This window comes from Buteo buteo, chromosome 3 (genome assembly GCF_964188355.1).
Source record: "Buteo buteo chromosome 3, bButBut1.hap1.1, whole genome shotgun sequence".
Taxonomy (NCBI): Eukaryota; Metazoa; Chordata; class Aves; order Accipitriformes; family Accipitridae; genus Buteo; species Buteo buteo.
The window spans coordinates 6,332,397-6,358,115 of record NC_134173.1 but is presented as its reverse complement, the minus strand read 5'-3'; the positions used below and the strand labels follow the sequence as shown (position 1 = coordinate 6,358,115).

Sequence of the window (25,719 nt, the reverse complement as noted above, 5' to 3'; positions counted from 1 at the left end):
ATTTCTTTCTCAAAATAAACTTTTGTGCATACCTAACACAGACTCTGGTTGGTTTTTTAAGGGGGGGTGTCCCTGCAGTAGTGCTTCCTTTACTTGGATATTTTTCTGTTAATCTTTCTGTCATGTAGCAGCTCTTGCTTCTGCACATGCACTGGCTTTTTCAGTTACACTTACTTGGGTGTAAAAATGGGACAAAAATAGAAACTCAGATATGCTTTTAGGGCCATCTTCCCAAAGGAAAACCAGGAAAAACTCGCTATGCACATTTGGATAAATTCAGCATCTTTTTAAAATAGGTCTCTTCTGTCTCAGTATCATTAGTTTCTGTTGAAAATGAACACTTGAACTCTAGTGTGTCTCCAACAAGTTTCTTCTCCCACTTGAAAATAATGAGTGCTTGTCATATCCCACTATTTGAAGGAGTTTCTTCTTAACACTTTTGTTTTTCAGTTAAGTCTAGCAGGCAACCTTTTGTGTTTGAGCTCAATTCATAGCTTTGAATTGGAGCGATTTATGCAGATGTATGTAAATTACACAGATTTTTATATATATTATGGTGGGGCTCCTCTCCCATGCTCTCATATGTCAGTTGTCATCCTGTCCTGAAATTACTTTCAGTGATTGTCTCGTTAACTTTCAAGCCAAAGAATGTCATTGATGTAGTTCTCCTAAGGTTGTTGCTTCTTCAGAAGGTTTTGAATTTTGACTATGACAAGTAAAAGCAGAGGTAAGATTGCAATATGAGGTTTAGGAAAGGTGAAACACCTGAGTTTGCAGCTTTTCAAAAGCCTAAGATGTCACCTCCATGATCACATGGAGAGGAGCATTTCTTAAAATATTTAAACATAAAATATCAGCAATAAACTTTACTTAAATAATTGAAGGTTCAGTGTTAGATTTAAGGTTGCATATGGTATCATCTTCTGTTAGTAGCAAGAATTGTGCTAAAACTGATAGTTTGGTTGAGCAGTGAGGTTTTTTGTACTACCACAGTGTTTACAGTGATACTGATGAATATATAATGGAAGATATTTCTTCTGTTTCAGGCTGATGTGTCCAGGGCTTATGATACCATTCCTCACAATAAGCTTGTGGAAGTGATTTCACAGATCCTAAACCCTGAGAAAAGAACTGTGTACTGCATACGGCGCTATGCTGTGATTATGATTACCACAAGTGGAAAAGCCAAGAGATTCTATAGGAGACATGTATGATTTGCTGATTTCTTCTGTTTGCTGCTGTAGATATATTTCAGTCCAAGGAATATTTTTGTTTGTAGCTTTTTTTTTAAGTCACAATTTGAATTAGGCAATTACTTCATAAACCCTTTTTTAATAGTGTTGGATATTTTCCAGAGTTAGCAAAGCTTCTTTTTACTCTGTACTTTTACACTTTTTACTTAACATTAGTAAGAGTAAAGGTGAATGTGTTGTGGAAATAGAGATACGTGAGGGAGATATTTCATTTTAACAATAGCAGAATTGTTGGATTAGAATAATGCAATCAGGCTGGCCTTTTGACCTTCACTGAATAAAAGAGTCTGGTACTGAATTTTCTATTGCTTTTGTCATTTATTTCTTTACACTCAATATACAGGTTTCTACTTTCAAGGATTTTATGCCAGACATGAAGCAATTTGTGTCCCAGCTTCAGGAGAATGCCTCATTGCAAAATGCAATAATAGTTGAACAGGTAAATATGGGGACGCTTCTTTTCAACTGCAAAAGAAAGCTACAGAAGAATTGGAGGAAGATTGGAATTTTTAATTGAATGTACATAATATGTGGTGACACCGCCTCTTTTCTAGTTACCCAGCACCTTCCATAGAAAGTTTTTTGTCATCTCTTCTTTGTTGTTTATAACAGGCTGTTAGTGTTCAGTGGAGGAAATGCAGCAGGCAAGAAATCTGACAAAATGTCCTGCTAGACTTTTTCCAGATTTTCTCATTGTTGTCTCAAGCTTTCATTTTAACCAGTGTTTTCTTTTTCCTTTCCTAATTCCATTGTTTGTTGCAACAGGTCTCAAGTGAGAAATTAACCGTCTAGTAAAGAAGGGCTTCAACCTGCCAAGGTTGATAAGAATGAGCTCTTCTTTAGAGTTAAAATGCAACACAAAACAAGAGCAACTCCTGTATTTTTTTGTTTAAAGAGATTTCTCACTTTCAGTAAATTAAAGTACGGTTAAAAATGATACGTATTTTAAATTTACTCCAGCTGATGCTTTGTCACAAGAAGCAAGCATGCTTGTGTTCTTTTAATTCTTGTGCTGCAGAGAACTGTGCTAATTCCAAATGTTTGTTCTCAAGACTTCCTTCTGTACAAGGAGCATGACAGAGAAAGGCGTTAGAAGTAGGTGGTATGCTCACATCACTTTCTTAATACATTGTATTGCTTAGCATCATGGTCTTCCATGATAACAACCTACAACATTCCTGAGCATCAGATGATCAGACAGGTATTTTTTCATACGCTACTTTCTTTTGAAAATTTTTTTTTTCTAAACTTGTCAGTGGAAAATTTTGATGTAGGATAATCTATGCTTCTAACATGCAAGTAAAATGATCTTGTATATCTGTGGACATAGGAGTAGACTATACAGTGTGGGTGGTGCACAATTCCAGGATCCTACAAGGTGCAGAGAGCCTAACGAGTACATGGATGAAAATGAAAACTAGCTGGATCTCTGATGATGTGTATGTAGGGTTTTGTTTTGTTGTTTTTTCCAGTGCACAGCTGATTTTGGTAACTATGCTAGATATTACATGAACAGCAGCATTCTATTTCAAAGTATTTTACATTTGAAAACAATTCTGTGTGCGTGTGTGTCATTACTTTAAAAAAAAAAGTATTCTGAGAAAAGTATCATGTCAGCCTAGTTGTCTGTACCACAGGTGCATCACATTAGGTTTTCAGTACAAATAACCGTGGTCTCACATGGCTCTATCAAAAGCTGGGTACATTTGTCTGATGTCTAATCTATGCAAGTGGGAAGTAATTTTGCTTTATTTCTCATGGAGTCATTGTTAAAGGGATTTAAACAGCTCTAAATGATTTTTTTATTACACAATTTTTAACGAAAAGCTTCATAAATATTGGGTGGACAGTCACACATGGAATTGTTGGTAATACGTGGCAAAGAAGGTGTTCTGCAGCAGAACTGGCAAGTGAGCGTATCTATACTTGCGGAATCTTAAAGAACTTGACAGTTACAGAAATTGCCCTACAGGATAGAAAGTGTCCAAAAGAGCAAGGTCTCATACATCGTAATAATCCAACATAATATACCTACCACTTTAAAAAGTGGGTTTAGATGTTATATTTGACTATTTTCCCATGTAACACCAATCAAGACTGTTTTTCTCCTAACGCAAAACAAAAAAAGGAACTGCACCATTTACTTGTTGGATGTGAGCAGCTTTTTAGCATGTATATTCAGATCTTGGTTTTAGGTGGTTTTTTTCTTACCTTAGGGGGTTGAACTACTAGTCTTAACTTTTCATAAAGGTTTCTGTGTATCTTTTAAGTTTATACTGTATTTTTAGTTTCAGTCTGTTTCTGAAGTACAAATCTTGTTTTGTTCTGTCCCATTTCTAGAGCTTAACTTTTAATGAGACAAGTTCCAGCCTGTTTACTTTTTTTCTTCAAATGATACAAAACAACATCCTGGAGATTGGGAGCAGGTAAAAAAGAAGTTAATTTTTCTTTGTATAGTTTGTTTGGTTTTTTTGGTTAGTGGTTTTTTTCTGTTAAGCAGGATACTTTTAATTGGCTCAAGGGATTTTTGATAACTGCCTTTTAAAGATTTTTATTTCATGTTAATATGAAATCTGTTTATCAGTTTAAGATCCGTAAAAGCATGAAGAGTTTGATATCAGATTTATATTGAATAAAATCTCTCTTTCTCATCTAGATGATGTTAACTATACACACAATGCATTATTCTGTGAAAATGTAACCTTATTCCTTTGAAAGCGCAGATGTAGAGCAAAAGAAAAATACTTTAAAATGTTGGGATCCATAGTGGTGAACAAAAGCAAGGTGACATCCAAGCAATCATGTAAAAGCCTTGTTAGTCTTTCCTCCATAGTGCAAAATTAAACCTTTTCTGCATGGCCTTGCTATTTGGCAAGTTACAATAAAAATAAAAGGCAATAAAGTAAAAGTTAAAATTACTGGCAACTCCAAAATTAGGAATCAGATGTTATAGAGAGTAGTAAAGCAGATTTCTTCTTGTGTTGCTAGAGATACTGATCTGGTACTTAACGTTTTGCCTCTAGGTGGCAAATGTGTACTAGATCTCAAAAGGAAGTACTTGCATGATCTTTATTTGTAAATTCAGAGTGAGGTATATTAGAATGAATAGCTTCTTGCTCTTGAAAAAATACCTTTATTTAGAATACTTAATCTCACAGAATTGAGAGAGGGGGAGAAAAGCTTTCAAGGAGGCAAATAGAAGAGCGTTTATAGGTTTTTCTGGCATTGATGCTTACACTCCCTTTGGCAGGATCATGAGAATGCTGACGTGGCATGCCGTTAATAAGGACTGACCAACATCAGTATGTTTAATAAAAGTTTAATGGTTTTAAAGAAAGCACACCCTGACAAAGCCAACCTCACATTTACTTAAATTCAGTCACAGCTTAGCTGAAAAAATGTTGTTTGTCCTGGAATGAATTTGCCCTTTTTAAGTAGCTCATTCTCATTTGCAGTTTTGGGTGGGTTTTTTTGAACAAAAAAGTTTAGTAAATGAATACACTCTTTACCTGATGGGTCTCAAAAAGCCACCACAGTTAGTTATTATTCACTTGATGTTTTGAGAAAAATGCTGATTGTTGAGCTGGGGACCTAGAAGGAATCTTTTAATACCATTTGATAGATTTATCAAAAGCCTGGAAAAATGTAAAATTACTACTAGAAAAATTTGCACAGGACTCAAAACATAGCTAAGTTCACTGCTAGAATGTAGTATGTGGCTCTGGTGTCCAGTTGCATAATTTCATTCTCTTCAGTTTCACTAAGTCATTCATGTAGTAATAGTAAAATGGACATTATAATATAATATCTCACTGCTTCAAAGGAGTGTTGTGAAAATAATTCCCTTGGGTTTTGTGAGGCACACTCATTCTGTTGCTGCCAGCATGGAAAAATTCACAAGGTCATGGGGAACTCTGTCTTCAGTAGCTTATCTATATTTGATACATTACTATTACTATGTGTGGTTTTACTGGCTTTATACAAGGAACAGTATAGGGGAAGTATTAATGCACCTACCCTTGGCTATGTCTATATGAGTTATCTGAAGCCACGAGAAACAAATCAAGATTTACTCTTCTACAAAATGACAACTGACAGCTTCAGTGAACTTTTCAAGCAGGGGGTGGGGGGAGGCTGAGTATAATTACAAATAGTAGGGGTTAGCATTTCACAGGAGGTAGTGGTTTTTCCTGATTAGAAGTAAGATAGCTTCATGCCTGAGCTGTTAAATGAGGAAATAAATGTGTTTTACAGTACAGCTGGGATGTATAAAACCAGATCACATGCTCTATTGAGCTAAGCCATCAGAAATTTCCGTAAAATTAAAGTGATATTTATTTGTGGGGGAAAAAAAACCCCACCAAACCAACCAACCAGAAAAAAAACCCCAAAAACAGAAACCCAAGAAAATATTTTCCTTGGCCAGATCATGCTGTGCATGTATAAACAAAGAATAAACACCTCAATAATAATTTAAAATAAATAAATTATAGTTTGAAAGATTTGTCCAGTGCACTTTGTTTCTTGTACAAGAACACTTGTTTTGAATCTATGCAAGATGTAACATAAAGAATTACAAAGCTTAAATGAAGGGTGGCTCCGCAGCTGAAGGAGGAAGGAGGCATTGTGGTTTGAGATCAGTTTTAAAATTTCTTTCATTTAATGACAGTTGTCTACTGGAGTTTGATAATAAGAAAGGAATAAGTATATTAGTGTTTTTTTTCACTGTTTAACTTAAAACTTCTGGAGCCGTATGTAGATTCTCAGAGGAAAGAACAAATTTAAGTAAGGCTAACTAGCAGGCATGTAGCATATTTCTCATTGAAACACATACATTATACTTGGTGAAAAAAAAGGTAAATTTTTAATGGCTATTGCAGTCTTCTTGCTGCATGTTTTGATTTTTTTTTTCTTTTATTCTTTACTAGGTACTACTTACAGTGCTGTGGAATTCCACAGGGCTCCATTTTGTCAACCTTACTTTGCAGCTTATGCTATGGAGACATGGAAAACAAATTGCTCTGTGGAGTACAGCAGGATGGGTAGGGATGTTTTGTTCTGTGCTCTGTTACAGTAGTGCATAATATAGGGTATATGTGTTAGACATTTTCTCTGAAGTTTAATTTTGAATTTCAAGGATTTCCCACTCTCCATAAGGAGTGTGGTGCACACAAACATCTCTGCAGCTTCAGTGTCACTGTGGTTGTTTTGTGGGGGAATTTCTCTGTTTGTGATAAGATTGGAACGACAAGCACTTAAAAGAAGCTTTCCCAGATCTGTGGGTAGGCAACTTGCTCTTACAAAGAGCACAGTATTTAGAGATGCTGTAAAGAGCCTGACAAGCTCTTCTTGTACATCTAGGAAGTTTATGGTTCTCCCACACTCATTCCCACAACATCTGTGGTCTTCTGTCCTCAGACAAGATAGGATGTTCATTACAGGCTTTCTGATATTCCAGGTTTCTGCCTGAGGGTTTTCCAATCCACTGTCTGTAAGTCTTAACTTTTTATCAAGGTGACAGCTTTATTGCAGATTTTTTACAGTGTCTGTAAGTCTTAACTTTTTATCAAGGTGACAGCTTTATTGCAGATTTTTTACAAGGCATAAGGCATGCTGGTTCTTGTTTGAAGCCCTGTGTGGCTCTTGGTACATCTTCTAAGTCTTTGTGCTCTGCTCTTGCTTGCTGCTTAGGAACTTGACAGAAAGCTTGCCTGATAAAAGCTCTACCTCTTTATTAGTTGTGAATACTTTGGGGTCCCTTTTAGCTCCATATAAACTGATCCCCAGGTGAATCCCAGATTAGGGTCTTCAGGCATGAGCTGGACCCTGAAGCTTGTCTGTGTTCACATATCTCCCTCCATTGCTATGAATTCTGTCCTAAGAAAGAAAAAAGAAACTAAGAAGTGTGTAGGAGGACTCGGGATAAGGTTATCTGTCTGGTGTCTCTTCTTGGGAGGCTCACTGGTTAATGGAAAGTCTTAGAATTTTAAACATTTCTCTACACAAGTAGTAGGGTTCTTCTCATAGACTTTAGGATGCTGTGATGATATGAGTCTAAACAGCTATATTTTGCTTTTAAAGGATGTTGCTTATACATACTGAAATTATGAAAGTGATTCAGAAGAACGCACTCTTTCATATAGCAGCTGTTTTTATATAGAGGAGATTTTAGAATGTTACTTGGGTGTCTGTTGAATGATTTTGATAGTTTCATTTGACCTTTAAGTCAAAAAAATAACCTGGCTATTGACTTGGCTAGGCAAAAGTGCAGCTGATCTGATCATAGTGATGGCAATACTCCTGCTTTGAAGAGGAGACTGGACGAGATCATCTTCAGAGCTTCCTCTCTATGATCTACTAGGCAGGATTTATCAGAAAAATAAGGGCATGCCTGGGGCCTGAATTCTGTTGAAAAAGAAAATACCAGCCTTTAGAGTGGTAGCTGGTGGTGTGTTTTACATTCAAGTTGTAGCTTCACAAACAAGCTACTACATGGTAAACAAAGATACAGAGTTAGAGCACATCAAGAATCTGGTATCTGCTTGTGTACCTGGTATTACACTTCCTTTCCTTGTCTTGTAGATTAAGATACTGCAAATTCTCCCTTGGAAAAGTGTAAAACCCTGCATCCAAGAAGCTGCTATGGAGTAGCTTGGGTGCTGTAAATTCCTGTCATGTTTTGTGTAGCCAGCCCCTTTGCTTTCTTTTTTTCTTTTTTTTTTTTTCTCATTTATTTTTAGGAAAGAAGCAGAACTGAGAATTTCTTTGTGAGACTCGATTTGGAGATCATATTGGCCTCTACCTTCTTGTGAATTAAAATGGGCATGTTGTTGCTCTGAAGAGTATGACAAAAATTTGAAAGGATTACATATAAAATAAATCTAACAGTTTCTTCTTGATTACAGAGTCCTAATACGTCTCATTGATGACTTTTTGCTGGTTACGCCACATTTAAAGCAGGCAAGAACGTTTCTAAGGTATGCTATTAAAGACATAGTCTTCAAAGTAATAAGCATTAACAACTTCTAGGTCATTCTTTTTCATCTTTAGACATGCTTGTACATATAGGTGTATTTGTTTTATGGGTTAATAATCAAGGGCTTTTTTGGAGTCCTTGCTGGTAGCCTGTGCCTGGGAAGAATCTTAATAGCTACATTCTTGATGGCCAATTAACAATCTGTTGCAGCTCAGATGGTGGGGGATTCCTGCTGAAGTTTAATTAGGGACCTAGCTATTGACCTTGATGGGGCTTCTAGCAGCAGTTAGTAGTGCAGACTAACCAAAGCAGCTGACATTGTCTTTTAAGACAATTTTCCCTCAATTTTTTAAGATGTCTTAGTGACATTCTTAAAATATATTTGTCAGGCAGGCATGCTGCTACCTTCTATTCGCGAGGAAAGAATGGAACTTTTCTCTGACACAATATTGCTAAGAATTTTCTGGTCATTAATATTCTGGGGTGAGTGTTTGAAGATACTGATAGCATGGCAGCACGCAGCTCACAGAAGTTTTCAAACAGTAATTCGTTAGAGTGCTTCAGAACTACCTTTTTTTTAAAATTGGGCCCCAAAAAAGGTTCCTGGTTACCATGGATATGAATGTACAGTCAGTATCCAAGAAGAGTTCTGCTGATGCCAAAGCCAGTTTTAAGGATCCAAAAGAGAGATCTTGAAGAAAAGCTTAGCATTTGCAATGCAGTCAGTTGCATCGTGCTTTTCAATAGTCAGAAAAATGCAGCTCTGTTGTGAGCCTGAAAGGTCATGGGGAAATCAATTAAGTACAGTTTGAAGTGTAAATTGTACTAATTAGTGGATAGTGTACTTTGAAGACTTCATTTGTCCTCATTTCCTTATCAGAACAGAAAGAAATTTCTAGGGATATGGAGATTTACTGGAAATGATAAGTTGAACTAAGAGGCTGGGGATGCCTCGAGCTATTAATCTCTGTAACATCTTTTCAGCATAATGTCACTTGAAGTAGCATTGCAGATACTGTCCTACTTGCCCTTTGAACTTATCTGCATCTTTATTTTATATCAATTTCTGCACCAGCCTTGTTGATTTTCTGTAGAGAAGTAGTCTCTTCTGTGCAAGTTTTTCAGAACTGCTTACAGATCCTTTGAACTCTCTGCCACAAATGGAGCAGTAACAGTGTTTTCTAATGTAGTATTAGAACTGGTGGACTCAAGAAATTAATTTTGAGGAGACAGCGTTGTGACCATTAGTCCCCAACAAGAAGAGCCTACCTCTTCTTCTCACTCTTTAAAAGGATGAAGTGTGCACATGAATACATCGCCAAGTAAGACAAACTGCTGCTTATCCATGAGATGGCACTGCTGATCCCATGTGCAGTAGGTAATCAGCAGGCATTCTGGCAATGAAAACATCCTTAGGGAAAACTCTGTGGAGAAAGTTCAAAATTTTCATCAGATAAATGAGGTTCCTGTTACGTGGATTCTCCTTGTTTTTATTAACTTTCAAAAGCAATAAGTCTTCATCTGTGTTTTTCCAGTGATTTTGGTCTCAATGGTTTCTGTGAGTGTGGTTTATGTAGCTTGTCTCAAATGTTTCATGGCTTAAGTTCCTAACTTTTACAGATTAATGCAAATTTTTCTCCATTATCCTCATATCCTTAAGCTTATTTATTTTATGTATTTATCTCTAATGTCTTCAGTTTTGTTTATTTCTAGCTGTGTTCCTTAACCTAAAGAGTTTGCCATGATTCCCTTTATTCTTTGGTTTCTGTCCTTTGATGCAAGATCATATGAGTCTTGCAGCATGGTGGGCTTTTTTATTTGCTTTTGCAGTGGGAGTTAGGCTAACTGTTTATATCTGTTTTAGGACTCTAGCAACAGGTATTCCTGAGTATGGCTTTTTAATAAACCCCAATAAGACAGTCGTGAATTTTCCTGTTGATGATATCCCAGGATGTTCCAAATTTAAACAGCTGCCAGATTGTCGTTTGATCCCGTGGTGTGGTTTATTATTAGATATACAGACACTTGAGGTTTACTGCGATTACTCCAGGTAAATAGTTGTATACTCCAGTGTCAGCTTTACAGTATATTGTACATAGTGTGGGAAGCACAAGGGTGTCTTGTGAACGGTGTAGTTGAATTAACTGCAAAATAGATTTTACAATTCTGTTTCTTATGAAGTAATCTAAACATTCTATTCTGCTGTGGAGCCTGCTATTTTCTTCATTCCATTCTGGTGGAATGTACATACCACTAACACCATTGAATGTGGCACAGATCACTGGTGACCAGAAGTCATATACTGTATGGTGGCTAAATGGTTCTGAGAAGGTTTATTCAATCACCTCAGTTCAGCTTCCTTCACCATTATGCACTATATTGTATCTGATATCATATAACTACATTTATTGTTCTGAAATTGTTTGGGTTTTTTTTGTACCTTCCTAAAAGAAGCAGTAAGGATTACATGAACAGATTGGGATTAATTTTGTATAAACTAGAGGGACTAGTAATTCTTTCAACATCAGAAGTGTTCCCTCTGGTGTCCTTCAGATAGTAGTGTAGGGGAGAAGTAACCTGTCTTTAAGCTAGCAGCCTTGACTGTTTACACAAAGCAGTCTGAAGTGGCATAGAACTCAGGATGGGACAATATATCCTACTGAATAGCTCTGTAGACCCTTTACATGGTCTGCTAGAGATGGCATTAGTCTTAACAAGAAAGAACTGTTTAAACTGAAGGATAATATTGCTGTGTTATTGACCATATTTAGTATAAACAGCCCATGCATACATTTAAGTGGGAAATCAGGAGGAGGTTTTCCATCACCAGAGTGGTGGTGTTCTTCAGTAGTCTTCCAAACCAGAAAAGCTTGGTCAGTTTAGGAAAGGAATTTATATGACATGATTTTCTGTAACAACAGAGGACTAAAATCAACAGCCACAGAGATTTATTCACTAGCTGTGTTTCTAAGCAGTTAACACGGATGAGGGCATTGGTGCTGCCGGTCTGGGAGACACTCATCAGAATCCCGAGGGTGTTACAAGGCTGCCTTGCTTTCTATGAGCTTGACTTAAGTAACTGGAATGCTAGGGTGAACTGAGGTGGCATCCAGCCTAAGCTCCTGCATTGCATGGATCACAATGTATAGCCTGGTTGTCACTGGAGTCATTAATAATGGCCTGGCTAGACCATGTGTTTTAGAAATATATCTAGTTTGTTTAAGGTTATTGGTTTGGTTCTTTTAGCAGGGTGAATTATTCAGCCCTGGGATATTGAAGTCGTTCCTTAGCTAATAGCCTTAATGCCACAATGTCTAGTCTTTCTCTAAATTGAATTTAGTTATAGTAATCTTGTAGCTACTGGCTCATTGATTAGCAGGCAATCTCTGTAACATGAGAAGTTATATGAGGCTTACTTTACAGAAGTTCATTTAGTCTATTAGCCCATGGAGTTTGTTTAACTACTTTTTTTTTCTTCTTTTTTTTTCTAGTTATACCTGTACTTCCATCAGATCAAGTCTTTCCTTCAATTCAAGTAGAACAGCTGGGAAAAACATGAAATACAAATTGATTACAGTCCTGAAACTGAAATGTCATTGTTTATTTCTTGATTTACAGGTGAGAATATGGAAAGAGATGTTTGGAAATACTGTGGTTAGTGATACAGACCATTAAAACAGCCTTGAGTTCTAACACAAAGAGTTGATTTTGAGAGGTAATCCACATTACTTGGAAATGTTGACATCAGCTAAAATGTGGGGTCTTATCACCTTCCAGAACTGAGCCTTCACAACATTGTTAACTTGGGCACATAAAAGAAATCTTCAAAGTTTAGCACGAATTTTTTGTCTCTAGATCTCTAAATCATCTTATGCTCTTGAACTTGAACAAATCCTATCGTGACACTAAAATATTCCTATAGCTCTGTTTCTGTTCTGTTCTAGATCAACAGCCTTAGAACAGTTTTCATTAACATCTACAAGATATTTTTACTTCAGGCTTACAGGTAGGTCACTGTCTTCCACAGTAACTGAATATTTCATTACTCTTTCTTGACACATGGAGGAGCTACGGATTAGGAATAAGTGTGCCATATAAATGTGCAGTGGTAAATGTCAGTAGTAGGTCACGTTATTCTTGTTTCAACACTGTTCTTACGTAATATTATTAGATTCAGGATACAGGATTATACTGATGTGTGTGTTTAAGTGACACTTCACTAAATGGATTTTCAGTGTCTCTTGGTATTGACAGCTGACCTCAAGAAAAACAGTCTGTTTTGCTTCAGGAGGATGACGAGAAGCCTTATCACTCATTAACCAGTTAATATTTAGAACTTTGTATCTACTAAAATCATACAGAACTTTGACCTGTATAACTTTATGTTAAGTGAGGTTTCATTCTGCGAAGTTAATTGCAGTTTCTTAGCTGCTGGTAATGTCTTAATTGCTCCTTAGCTGGTAATACCTTGGGTTTTGTGAGCTCTTCTTGACCAGCAGAGGAAGTGAATGTTTTCAACAATGATAAGGGAAAGAAATCAAAACTGATAAGCAAGTTGGGAGAGAATACTAATCTCTGTGCATTGAAAACTTTGAATGATTGGCAGCACCAAGTAATTGTTTATTGCTTTAATGCAAAAAATGTCTAAGAGGTGCTTCCCTCTTTATAGAAATCAGGTGTTGCTCTTTTGCTAGTCTCATACTTGTTAGGAAATGGCATTTTAGTTTTGTTCTTCAATTCAGCTTGGTCCACATTTACCCTGTATTGTTCTTGTGTCCAGGAAGTGTAATTGGACTTGTTTAGTACAGCACTGATGTGTCAAACTCTTAAACTTTGTGTTGCGAGTGACTTACAGTTTTTCTCTGATGCTGGACATGATTAGTTAGTTACTTCTGTTTGCTTTTATGGTAGCACTCTAACAAAGGTCTTTATGTTAGAGTACCTTTAAAAAACTGTCCACCATGCTAACAGTATGTCAGGTTAATTCAGCCAGAGCTCTGTGATGCAGTGTGGTAATTATGTTTATGCTTTAAATATTTTAAAATTTCAAAATTTCTTGAAGTGATTATGCTTATGCTGTGTTAATTTAATAAACAAGTGTATACATTGTTGAGTAAGTAAAAATCAGCATTGTAGTTGTTGACTGTGTTCAGCATAAGCAAGATTATAATGCCAGAGGCTGAAGAAAAAAAAAGACAGAGGAAAAAAAAAAAAAGCCAGCAGTTTTAAAATATGTCCAAATAGAGGAGTAAGGGAGCATACAATACAAATAATTTCCATAGAATTGGCTTCCAAATAGACAAAAGAGTGGGGATCCTGGTCTGTGGAACACTACATCATTTGGAGGTCTGTTTTCCTGAATTTCTGAACAGAATTTGTTGTGGGGTTTTGCTTTTTCTTCCTCTCACGCTCTCTCTTGTGGGTGTTCTCTGGCTGCATGGTCCATGTTATGGAATTGCTGAGGATGTGTAATTTAACTTTCCCTGCACATAAAATGGTCATTCTCAGAAGAGAATTCTATTACCAAGGCAGATGGCTTCAAGATCTTTCAGCAGAAAATTTACAAACAAACTTCATATGTGTCTGATGCTCCAGGGATTTGTATATATAGGAGACGTGTTGTATGCTAGCAGTGTTGATAAAGCTAAAGACTGTTGGGTGCTTTTAAATGTTGTAATACTGCCTAAGGTATGTAATCATAGTTTCACTTGAAGTTGCAAATGACTTGTGATTAAATAGGCTGGTTTTGTGAACAGGTTCCACGCCTGTGTTCTCCAACTTCCATTCAACCAGAAAGTTAGAAACAATCCTTATTTCTTCCTAAGGATCATCTCTGAGACTGCATCATGCTGCTATGCTATCCTGAAAGCAAAAAACACCGGTATAGTATGTTAATGGCTATGAAGTAGCATGTTTGGGTTTGGTTGGTTTTTTGGTTTGGTTTTTTTTTTTTTTTTTTTTTTTTTTTTTTAAGACAAATAAAACCTCTTGAATGTGCAGTCAGATTGTGTAGTTTTGAGATAAAGATCAAGAATGAAAAATAGGGAGTGCATGATAGGAATCACTGTGGTTTTTTTCTTAAACTCAATTTGCTGAAGATAAAATGTTTCAGGTTTTAGTTTTTAGTTCTCTGCTGACATAGGAGACTTCATTGACTACATAGGTTTTCAGTAAAAAAAAATTTTGGAGTGATTTTGTAGAAAGAGAGGAGAGGTCAGACATGCTTCTTAGTGCTCATCATTTTCAGTGACATTATTTTCCTGTTCTGTCTCTAGGTGTTGCTTTAGGTAACAAAGGTGCATCTGGTGTGTTCCCTTCTGAGGCAGCAGAATGGCTCTGCTACCATGCCTTCACTGTCAAACTGTCAAACCACAAAGTTGTTTACAAATGCCTGCTTAAGCCCCTAAAAATCTGTAAGTACTCGATTATTTTTACAATTTGAAATATGGTTAATTGTAATAAAACTTGGAATCTAATGGATTTTTTTAAGTTTTCTTATCATAAAATGTTCTAAGATGTACACTAACGAGCTTTCTGATTTTAATCAAATTTACTAAGTATAAGTAGACAAATTAAAATGGTATGTTTTTCAGCACTGTGTGTTCTAGAGTCTTGTTCTTATGGGACAGTTGTTGATACTTGGCACTCAGTAAGTTTGTACGGTTCAGAAAGCTTAGTAAGATTGGGTTAATCATATAAGCATTCTCAGCAAGTTTACTAAATGAAATATGAATGCTCGGTTTTCTATTTTTAAAAATGTAGATTAACTGGCAACTAAGTTAGTTCCTCCTGCAATATAAACTCTTACCAAAAAAAGTGTCGCCGGGGTCACTTTGAAACAGAAGCACTTGCTGCGCTGCATGTGCTATATGGTAATAGAGTTGAATGGTGTTGGCAAATCTTTGACTGTTATACTCAGTGAAAGAAGCTGTCTGTGTACCTGGCCTCTGGGGAGCTCTCTCTTTCACTGGTTGTGCGGTCTGTCCCCAGGCCAGCCACAGCAATAATAGCATTTTCAGTTCTAAGATATTAAAAGTGAACAGCAGTAGGTTTTTCTGAAGCGGTTGGTACTGTTGAATTTAGCTACAGTGAAGGCCAGACTCAACAGTGACTCGCTAATTCATACTCTAAATGACTCATTACTTGCGCAGTTTCATTATGCAGTACTGAGAACTTCTTCAGTCTGGTTCCAGAATAACCCTTATTTGATTCGAAATGTATTGCAAGCTTCCCTTGATACCTGTGCTGAGGTCTAGTGCCCCAAAAAAGAAAGTGGCTCTGCTTTGGAAGTAAGTATTTCCTCCCATATCAAAGGCTTGCAGCAACGCCTGAGTGCAGTCTGATTTTTTGGTGGTGCAGTGTGAATGTATCAAAGAAGACACTTAAACTTTTACAGGAAACAAACTGATGGTTGGGATTGCACCAGGCGTGTTTCTGACAGCAATGGACTTTCTGTATGGAGCAGAACTCCAGCAATCTCTCCCAGAGAAGCTCCTTCTCTCAGAGTTATTCAGTGACACCAAAACCAGAGGCACCATGTCTCATCACTGCTGCTGAGAAGCCAGTTCTGTTTAGCCCTTCTAGAAGTACCAGGGGAAGCAGACCTTCCTCTGGGAAGGGAAGAGATGGCTGTTTGCTTCACTTGGCGAGGACAGAAACTGAAGAACTGAGCAGAGAATGCAGTAGTCACACCCAGTAGGATAATAGCTTTGCTGGGAGCTGTGTCACTTCTCTGAGATCCATATAGAGCACATCCAAGTTTTCATCTCTAATGCTGAAGGTTTTGCTCTTGGCATCTTTGACTGGCAGATCACAATCCAAGCCAAAGTTCCCCCATCCTTGTCTGTGCATGCTTTGCTGTTGAATCTGATAGTATGTTCAGGGTGGAGGTGCAGCCCCAGGCACCTTTATTGTCCAGCAGAATCTCATCTTCCATGGGTATGTGCATCTGCCGTAAAAGTGGTCTCTGCTGTCCACAAAATTACACCACCACAGATACCAGGGAAAATGAGCTGGGAAGTAGAGGTAGAATTTTTCTAGTTTGAATAATGGTTGTTGTTAGGTTCCTTCTGCTGTACCTGTACAGCCCCTTGCCTAATCACAATACTGACCTGAAACTTGGTGTGTGGTCCATGTCTAACTCTATGCACAGTTTCTAACCCAAGAAGGGAAAGCTGACCATCTATCAGTTGGCTTCTCTGACAGTGAGAATTGCACTTGCAGAAATGGAATAACCTCGCTTCCTAAATTCCTGGGAACTATTAATGTTCTACTTGCTGAGTATTGTGAGGGTGGAGCAGGAAAATTCCAAAGGCAAGTAGAAAATTAGTAGTGACGTTCTCTTGAAGAGTAGTTTCCAGCTATTGTTTCATAAATCGTACCCTCTCTGAGGCAGAATCTGTTCTTCACATCCATAATGTCAAGACAACTTTCTCTTTTTATCTACAAGGCCCAGTTTCCTTTGGAAATATTTGAAACTTCAAGTACACTGCTGAAAGATCAAGGGTTCAGATATTTTGCTAAATGGCTGCCTAAACAATTAGCAGGCTGTGACTTGTGTTTACCATGAAACTTTTAAGATGGAAGATTTTGCTGTGATTGATCAACAGATCACTGGGGCCCAAATAACTTGAATGCTGTCTCTGAGAGATCTCCATTTGCTTATAGCCCCCTGAAATCTTACCTGTACTTCCACTAGCCCTGTTCCACCTGTGCTGCAAGGGTTGATACAGTACTTGGTGGAGCACTTCTGTAGTTGCTGTTTTTATGAAAAGCTCCCAAAACATCTACTAGGTAATTTGGCAGGAGGGTAGCTGTTTGGGGTCAGCTTGTCATGCAGCTTGAATGCTTGAGAGGTGCTTTGACTGACTGTATATTTGTTTCCCACCTGCCTTCCTCCTTCCTTTAAGAGTTGGTTGAGGTTTTAAAAATAATTTCAAACTGTTCTTGAAAAGGAACTGAGAAGGCACCAGATGTCCCACCTACGGGCTGAGCAGGAGGGAAGGTGAGGCATCAGTGTGCTGGTACTGTAAAGCTGTACAAAGGCATCTTGTGATCTGTAGTGATAAGTCATACGCATATCCTTAATGTGAACGTGCATCATTATCTCCATGTCTCCAAGATCTCTGGTCATAGATGAAGGCTATTTTTCAGTCACCTGATCATACATGGTATTTATATTTGTATTTTCTTCCAAATTTAGTAAGATACTAAGTCTTCCAATCTTGTAGGAATGCACTAAAATCTATTTTAAGAGACATTGATAGATAGTTTTCTATTCAGTCTTATAAGTTAGTTTTGTTTGGCATGCATCAGACTTGTTCTGATTACAACATTACCCATGAATATTATGCTGTAGGGTGGGTTACTACATAGCTGAGCATTATATAGAGATGTCAGAGCTAATTTTAAATGCCATATTTTAAGTTTTGTCTTACTTCTGGAAATCAGGTAGCATTTGTGGGTGTCAGAGTAGCTGTGACAGGGAAGTCACTGGTTCTCAGGTGTGTTCCCTGTAAAGTTAGCTCAGTATCTTTATATGGCACAGCAATCTGTAGCACAGAGATAACCAAGGCTGGTAATAGCCCCTATGTTGACTTAACTACACTTTTTGTTGTCATTTTGGAGTTTGTATCAGCTATATAAAACCTGTTAGCCCTGTAAGATCATGTTGTTGACAGGAACTGGTATAAACTTAATTTTTTTTTCTTGTGCCCCTGCACATGCCTTTCCATTACTCTCCATGGGAGAGGTTTTGGGGAGGAGGTTCTTCCAGTATTCCAAAACCTGTTAAATATCAATATCAGGGGCTTTTCGGTACAAGTTGTCGTCATTCTTCAGAGTTAAGTATTTAAAACATAGTTACTGTTTAACATCCCTCCTATTATTACCAGTGGGGAAAGGAGCAAGAATCTTTCCTTATCATGATAAGATATCATCTTATATATTTATATATATATAAATACCTCATCTGTCTCCTTTCCAAATACAGAACAAATGTTTATTGAGCACTTCTGCCTTTCTGCACCATTGACAATTTTGCCAACTCTGTTTAGGTAACGGACTTAAACTGTTGCTAGGATTCTACATGTTCTTCCTAATCTCTAAAAAGTCCTTTTTTTTGTCTATAATTCTGTTGACTATAGACTCAGTGACCTTCTGTGTTTCAAAACTGTTATGTCCTCTTATAAAAATTTCATTCCTGATTAAGAGCCTTGTTTAGTTTCCAAAATTTTCCACCTTAAGGGTGGCTTTCCAGTTAGTCTCTGTTCTCTTACAGAGAAACACAGTGGGGAGAATTGCTGTTGCCAGTGTTATAGCAAAAGGTGCATTTTCCACATGATTTTTTTTTTTTTTATCTTTTTGTATATGTCAGTTCCAAGCATAGGCTACTTTGATGTCATATCTGAAAGTAGAGGAGAAAAGAAACAGTTTGGGAATACCTTCCTGCTGTAGGTAAACGTTAGCAACCAGATAAGGACCTGTCCCTTGTCCTTAGCGTTGTTTAAAATACGGTCTTTCAAAGTAACTATGGCTTGACAGAAGGCCTTTTTTGGTGGATCAAGTTATTGAATAAATGGTCTTATACTTTTCAAAAAAAATTTTAAAATTCTTAAACCCAAACAAAGAAGTGTTACAAGGACATAATAGGACGAATTTGCTCCTTGGTTATCTTAGTTTGTTAGTATTTTAACATATGATTTTTAACCTTTTTATTTATTAGACTGATTTAAGGGCCAAAGAATAGTAGCATATTTTATTATAGCTTTTTTAGTCTCCATATTCCAGGTGTTCCAACTTTTTAATTGGATTCAGCTAGTATTGATTTCATTACTTTATTAGCATTTTCCCTAAAACAGAATAGTTAGTTACTTGCAGTAGTAATGAATTGTTTCTCATATTTTGGTAGGTAAGATGCAGCTATTCAGGAAGATCCCCAAGGATACTATGGCACTGCTGAAGACAGTGACAGAACCGTCTCTTTGTCAAGATTTCAAAGCTATCCTGGACTGACTGATTGAGTTTATTTCGTAATTTTTCCAGGTTTGAAAATAAATGCTATGTCTTTAGATGACTTTTCTCTGTAGTTTATTTTGGTAGAGTGGACTGAAAACAACTTCACTCTGAAGTTTTCCATGTTTGTTTCTCAGATACTGCACAAGGACTTAAAAAGAGCAGATAATTTTGTTAATACCTTCTTGTTGGTGTTGCCTTTAAATTCACAGGCTATTTGAAGTAATTGACTTGGTTTCGTTCAGTAATTCCCATCTTTTTGATGAAGGCATTATTAAGCTATGCTCTGTATGAACAGATCTACTTCCTTGTTTCAGTGTGTTGTTTCAGAAGAACTATTCTTTGCTTCTCTGTCCTGCAGACTATTTTATAATAAATTGTCTGGTTATTTGCAATAACACGTACTTGTCTCCAATACCTTTATTTTATAGTAATCTTTAACATCCTGCCCAGCTGGGTTATGTCCTGAAAATCAGTTACCTGCACAGGGCAAGTGCATTTCATGGCACTATCTAGCAAGACGTACAGGGCAGAAATCTTATGCCTTGGAGAACACAACTAATATGTATGCCAAAATTTAAGCATCAAAGCTGGTTATGTTCAGTGTATGTTTCATATATTTTGAATACTTGGTGATATTTTCAATACAGTGATGTACAGAACGATGGTGGTGCTTTTATACCTACAAAACAAAAGTTCTTGATTAGATAATATACCGAGTAGGTGACTCTTCTGTTTGTATTTCCTGTTCTTTATTTAGGTTTATCTTTGGCTCTGTAATGTTACTGAAGTACTGTCTAGCCCTGGTGTTGGTGTGTTGTGCACAGCTGAATTTTGCCCTGTGGGTGCTCTAATAAACCTGCCTGTATGTTGGGGTTTTTTTCTCTTCCAGGCTTGTGTGTTGAATTTGCATTGCTCTAATGTAGACCTATTTTATTAGGATTTTTCTGTCTCTATTATAGGCTAAATAGCAGCTGCTTGTCAAAGCAGATGGAGGATATCTTGCTGGAGTGAAACACTGTAGGCAGTGTTGCTCTTTTCAGAGGATTGACAGACCACCACCATGCAGGGATTGGTAACACAGCTCCTAGAAGCCAATTTGCCGTATTGCAGTCTTTCCATTAACATCATAACTCAGTTCAAACTGTCAAAATGTACAGAGTGTCAGTCATACAGTTGTGTTTTGTTTTTTTTTTCTTTCTATGAAGTGGCACTGTTAAAAATAAAATTAAAAAAAGCCATAGAATAACTGCTCCTATGAGAGTAGAGAGCAGATGAAGAACAGCACCATTGCTCCCCGGCCAGCAGCTCAAACATTTAAACCCCCCCATCCTCCACAACATTCTGTAGTTATATTGGCGTGAGGGAACACTGTCATGGACAACGTCACATAAGAGATGCCTGGCGGTGCAGGAAGCTTTATTTTTTTGGATCATGTGGCAGGAAGAGGCAGCGAGGTGCTCCAGCGAGGGCCTCCGCAGGGACGATGCTTGAGCACTTGGAGAATTTCCTACACTTCGGCTGGAACTGTTCCTACCTGTGGCCATTCCCCCTTTACATTCAGCTGTGTGTTCCTTCCTTCCTACTTCTCTTCCCCTCTCTGGCTGTAGTAGGTGTGGGTGACACAAATTTTGACTCTTCACCGCTTACTGCGCAGGCCCTGTGCATTTTGTGTGTCATGTTGAAGAAGCACCATGTGCTGGTGGGCAGCAGCAGGGGTCAATGCCTGCTCGCTTTGTCCTAGTTGCTGCGTTCTGCATGAACCTTCAGAGAAAGTTGAAGCAGAGGAGCCAAATCATTTCCTGAGAGCTAACGAGCATGCCTGTTCTGAAGGAACGGTCTGGAATAGGGGTTGGGCAGCCTGAAAGGATACCTCATGAGCCAGGATCCTACGGCACAAATCCATACGGGGAGGATGGGGCCCTGGGAAGAGCAGGGAGTCTTTCTGCAGTGAACAGCTGTGCCAAGGCAAACTTGCAAAGTATTCAAAAGAGTCTCCTGGATAAGTGGGGTAGATAACTGGAGCAAGACTTGTGATGAATTGGTCAGTGCTTCAGAAAGCATTGCAGATACGTGGGCTTGGGAGGACTAGAAGAAAACCTTTCTGCTCCCATCCAGGAACAACGTAGTTACGGATATGTTTGCTTCTAAGCATTTGAACTTAGATTTTTCCATGTGAGCCAAAACTTGTTTTATTTTATAAGTTTTAACATTAAAGACAGAAGTTTTTAATGTCATTCAGCATGCTCCCTTCTAGAAAAGGATGGGGCTGTTTCCACCTTAAGGCTTAGAACAATGGGTCTTATTTCCAGCATCGTCACTGCTTTATGTGGCTTCCAGAGGATGCTGTAACATGGAGAGTGGAGGGAATGTAAACTTCACTGATAGCTTGTATTAGCCCATTTTTGCTCTGTATCACAATGGATACAGTGATAATATAAACTGCCAATGTGGTCTCAGCTGAAGGTGTAGTTTTATAGAAAATGCATAAAGTGTAATGCTTGCAATTCTCTGAGCCAATGTTCGCCTTTCCTGTTAACTACGTGCTGAGTCATCAGTTTTAAACAGTAACTGCTGTTTCTGAAAGCTATTTGTAAACAGATGCAAATACAATGCAGAAATCGCAAGAGAAGACATTTTAAAATATCTTCCATTCAAGAAGGCAAGTGAAAACAAGGCTGGAACTAGTATGTGTGTTAGCAAACAGAGAATTTGGAAATTTGAAGAGCTGGCAGTCTGTACTGCAAACTTGGACTTGCTGCTGCAGCTTACGACAATTGGAAAAAAATGCTGTGAGCATATATGTAAGGAATAGATTAACCATAGCAATGGCATAGATTTAATGCTCTAAAATGAGATGTTTATACTGTTGGGAAGGTAGCAATATATCGTAAAGCTGCTTCTGTACAGAACTGTTTTAAAAGAAATAATATGATATATTACGGTGGTAAAATATTTGCTACTTGATTGGTAGCAGGGTAGTACGTTAAACAGCAACTGCTGACAGGAAACGTTAGGGTGGATTGAGGAACTTGAATCTGGAAATATTAAAAGAATTAGCTTAGGAGCATTCTGAACCTGTAATGTGGATTTTCAACAATCAGTGGAAAGCTGGGAAAATTGCAAAAGACTGAGGGTTGGGGGGAAGGTTAAGATTGTCTCAGTATTTGGAAGGTAAGTAGAGAGATTGAGAGCTAACCTGCTCAATGTAACTGCACTGTGCAACCTGTGTTGCAAGTTTTGCAAACCACTGTGCAAGTGAGCTTGCTGGAGGCTTTACGTGGGGAGAAAGAGTGATAGGGCTGAAAATTATTTTTTAGTGTCTCTGTGCAGGGCCAGAAGAGAGGAGTTTGACAGAAGCCCCTCTAGAGGAAATCGTAGCATCTGGATGCATCCATCAAACACATCCTTCTCCCCACTGCTTCCTTTTGGCAGGGGATTATGGACTGTGAACCTCAATTTGAGGTAGGTATCAAAGTGGGGAACTGCCTGTGTTCCAGAAGGAATATGCTCTTCTCTCTGTAGCTTTTCTCTGTTTTTATTGTTTTATGATAATTTGGATGTTTCCTTATTTATAGTGCTGTTGCAATGCTCCTTCTGAGGCTTTTTCCTTTAATAGGTACTTGAGCTTCTTGTCTTAGGGCTATCGATTCTGTTTAAGGCTGGACATCACCATGCCTGTGTCTGTGTCCTTTACAGATTTACCCCCAAAGAATCCAGGCTGTTCTTACAGCCTCAACAATTCCAGAAAGGTCTTGTCCATCAGAACAGTATGAGTTCACAGCAGAGTATTATAGCAAAGAAGATCTCATGGGACGTGCAGGTAAAAGATTGGGAGGAGAGGGAGCAGAAGTAGAAAGTGCTTAGTATGTAAGACTTCGACACAGATTCAGTTTCATGTTTGCGTGCACATACTTACTCAAGTAACAAAGTCAGTCATGCTATTCAAGAGAAAAAAGTACCTATAAGATGCTGTGCTTCATATGAATAGGAAGGGGAAGATTGCAGCGTTAATTTTACTGGAATAAGGCTACAGTTCTGACACAGGAATTTCAGTAGAGGTCACATCAGTAATGCACTGAGACCAGAAGAGCAATATTCCTGCAAGAGTTGCTCAACACATTATCTACATGCCTACTTCAGCTAAACTGTAACTTCAGCTAGTGCATTTCCCTGATGTGAGTTGTAGTTGCTGGAGCTGAAAATTGTCTTCCCCGAGTCCCATCCCAGACTGAACTGCGTGTCTGATGACCCACAAAGTCTCCCTTCTGGTGAATGGGAAGGGGCAGCTCGAAGTCAAGAAGTTTGTGACTGCCATGACAGTAACTCAAGATAGATTTATAGACTTGAGAGTCTTGTATATGTAGTTTAATTCTTTTCTCAGCTTGTATTAGTTGGATGTATTTTTCTTTAAGAACAGATCTCTGCCCAGGTACTTAAACCTGCTGCGTATACTCTGCATATGTGATTTTAATGAACACTTAGCTGTCTGTAGTCAGAGACATGAATATAGAGTGTACATTTTGGTTACTTAAAAATTCTTATTTATGTATTTACAGCTTTTATATGAATATATGTTAAAAATTGTAATTATATTGGGGGTTTTGATTATTCTTTTTTTTTTTGAAGCCTTTTTTACTCATAACCTTTCAAGTCTAATTTGCAACAGGCATAGTGGCAATTTAAGTCTTCCCTGTCATTGTCAGGAACCTTTACAGTGCACAGCTGCAGAACATCTTGTGATATTTCCGCTGACAGAAGCTGTGTTTCCATGCTGGGGTATCTGCTCCTCTATTGACTTGGAAGGGCTGTGGCTGTTGGTAGGGTACCATGGGGAATTGCTGGACATCATCACGCAGACCATTGGGCAAGCCCATGGCTCTCAGAAATAAAAACACGCAGAGCCCAGGCACTTAACTGTTTTGCAAGTGATACTACTCATCCCACATAGTGGAATGGCCAGGAGGGTCTGGACTGGCAAACTGCTGTGCACACGGACAGTTTTCTGGTACATTTCCTTCCAGCAGGCAGAGGCACAGTGTGCTTTTGATCTTCTGGTGGATCTGGTGTGACGGAGTGGATGCTGCTGTTTCTAGTACTGTCACTGATCCAGGAGACTTTTACTGTCCAGGCTAGTTGCAGGACAGGAGGTTGCAGCAGCAGCTGTGTGAGGGGGATACTAAATCCAAAAAAGAAAAATCTAAAAAAAACCCCCAAACCTCTTTTTCTTTACCCTGCTCTTTCCTTAAGCAGCAAGATAAAAATCATCCCCTCCTCCCTCCCAGGCTTGTAGTTCCCCTTGTGCCCCTTTCAAGGAGTCAGGTAACTGCCTTTGCTCTGCAGATTTTGAGTTGCTTTCATTCACCTTCACCGTGTGGCCAAATCCCTGTTACCCATTATGAAGCCCTACTAGTGTGTAGCCTATCACAAGGCTCAATACTGAAATTGCCTCCATTTTCCTTAATCTTCCTCTCCTTTCCTTGACTCTCTTAATTACTCAGCCTAAAGGTTATGTCATAGCTTATCCTCACATATTTTCCCTATATTTTTTCAGAGGCTGCTGGTTGCTCTAGTATCTCAGCAAAAGGAATCCTCATCTCCCATCACTGCAGTGGCCAGGGTCTGCAAGCAAGTACATAAAAACCTGGTTTTAAGTAAAGATTAACTTCATTGTCCTGTCCTGTGAGGTTACAGCTCACTGAGAGGCTTCCATGCATCTGCATTTCCATTACAGTATTCAGTTACTGGGTTCAGTATGAGAAATTAAGGGGAAAAAATTGGGGACATATGTTTTCACTGCTTTTTCCACTACAATAAATTCTGGAATCTGCTAGGGTAAGAGATCTGTGCAAAATTAATTACTCAGATTTACTTAATGTACATTCTTTTAACTGCTGATGCTTTATTTTTGCTCTTTGCAGTGTTTGAGAATATGAAATAATCACAGAATAACTGCTAACTGCTATTTAAATGATACAAAAAGTAGAGTGCAGTGGACGAGAGGAGTCCTTACTCTTCAAGAGCTTCCAGTCTACATCTCTCAGAGGGTCAGTGAATGAAACTGTAGGTGCTTGCGTTCCAATTTTTATGTTGCTGATCCTTAGGAGCAAACTGTTTTTTTAGAAGAGAAGTGAAAGAAGACAGGGCACTTGCAATAATTGGCAGGCTTTCCAAGTTCAAAGTCTGGCTGGAGAGAGACATGAAGTTGGTAATGCGTGAAAAGGGTTAAAGCAATGGGGCTGGTACTTGGTCGGTGTGTAGGATTCAGGACAAGGATGTAGGAGGGACAGGATTAATGTAACTGTTGTGAAATTGGTTGAAAATAAAGGAAACATAGCAGCACTGTTTATAGATTCGTAGTGATTGGCTGTAAGCATATAAACTGCATAAACAGGATGGTTGGATGATACCATGCTGAAGCTAATTGTGTCTAAGAAAGGCTGTCTTATTTTCACTTACAGACAGATAAATGGGCAT

General features: G+C 38.2%; 1 protein-coding gene across 1 annotated transcript in view; it reads left to right on the top strand.

The window, feature by feature from the left end:
* The window catches only part of TERT (telomerase reverse transcriptase), a 33,804-nt gene extending 14,155 nt beyond the window's left edge, over nt 1–19,649 (top strand). Inside the window, exons 6-16 of the mRNA XM_075022750.1 lie at nt 1,047–1,208; nt 1,597–1,692; nt 3,594–3,679; nt 6,182–6,295; nt 8,159–8,230; nt 10,094–10,279; nt 11,721–11,847; nt 12,174–12,235; nt 13,986–14,110; nt 14,505–14,642; nt 19,139–19,649. Of these exons, the coding sequence (XP_074878851.1) occupies nt 1,047–1,208; nt 1,597–1,692; nt 3,594–3,679; nt 6,182–6,295; nt 8,159–8,230; nt 10,094–10,279; nt 11,721–11,847; nt 12,174–12,235; nt 13,986–14,110; nt 14,505–14,642; nt 19,139–19,242 (1,272 nt within the window). The 3' untranslated portion in view covers nt 19,243–19,649. The remainder of the gene's footprint in view (nt 1–1,046; nt 1,209–1,596; nt 1,693–3,593; nt 3,680–6,181; nt 6,296–8,158; nt 8,231–10,093; nt 10,280–11,720; nt 11,848–12,173; nt 12,236–13,985; nt 14,111–14,504; nt 14,643–19,138) is intronic.
* The last annotated feature ends 6,070 nt before the right edge of the window (nt 19,650–25,719 follow it).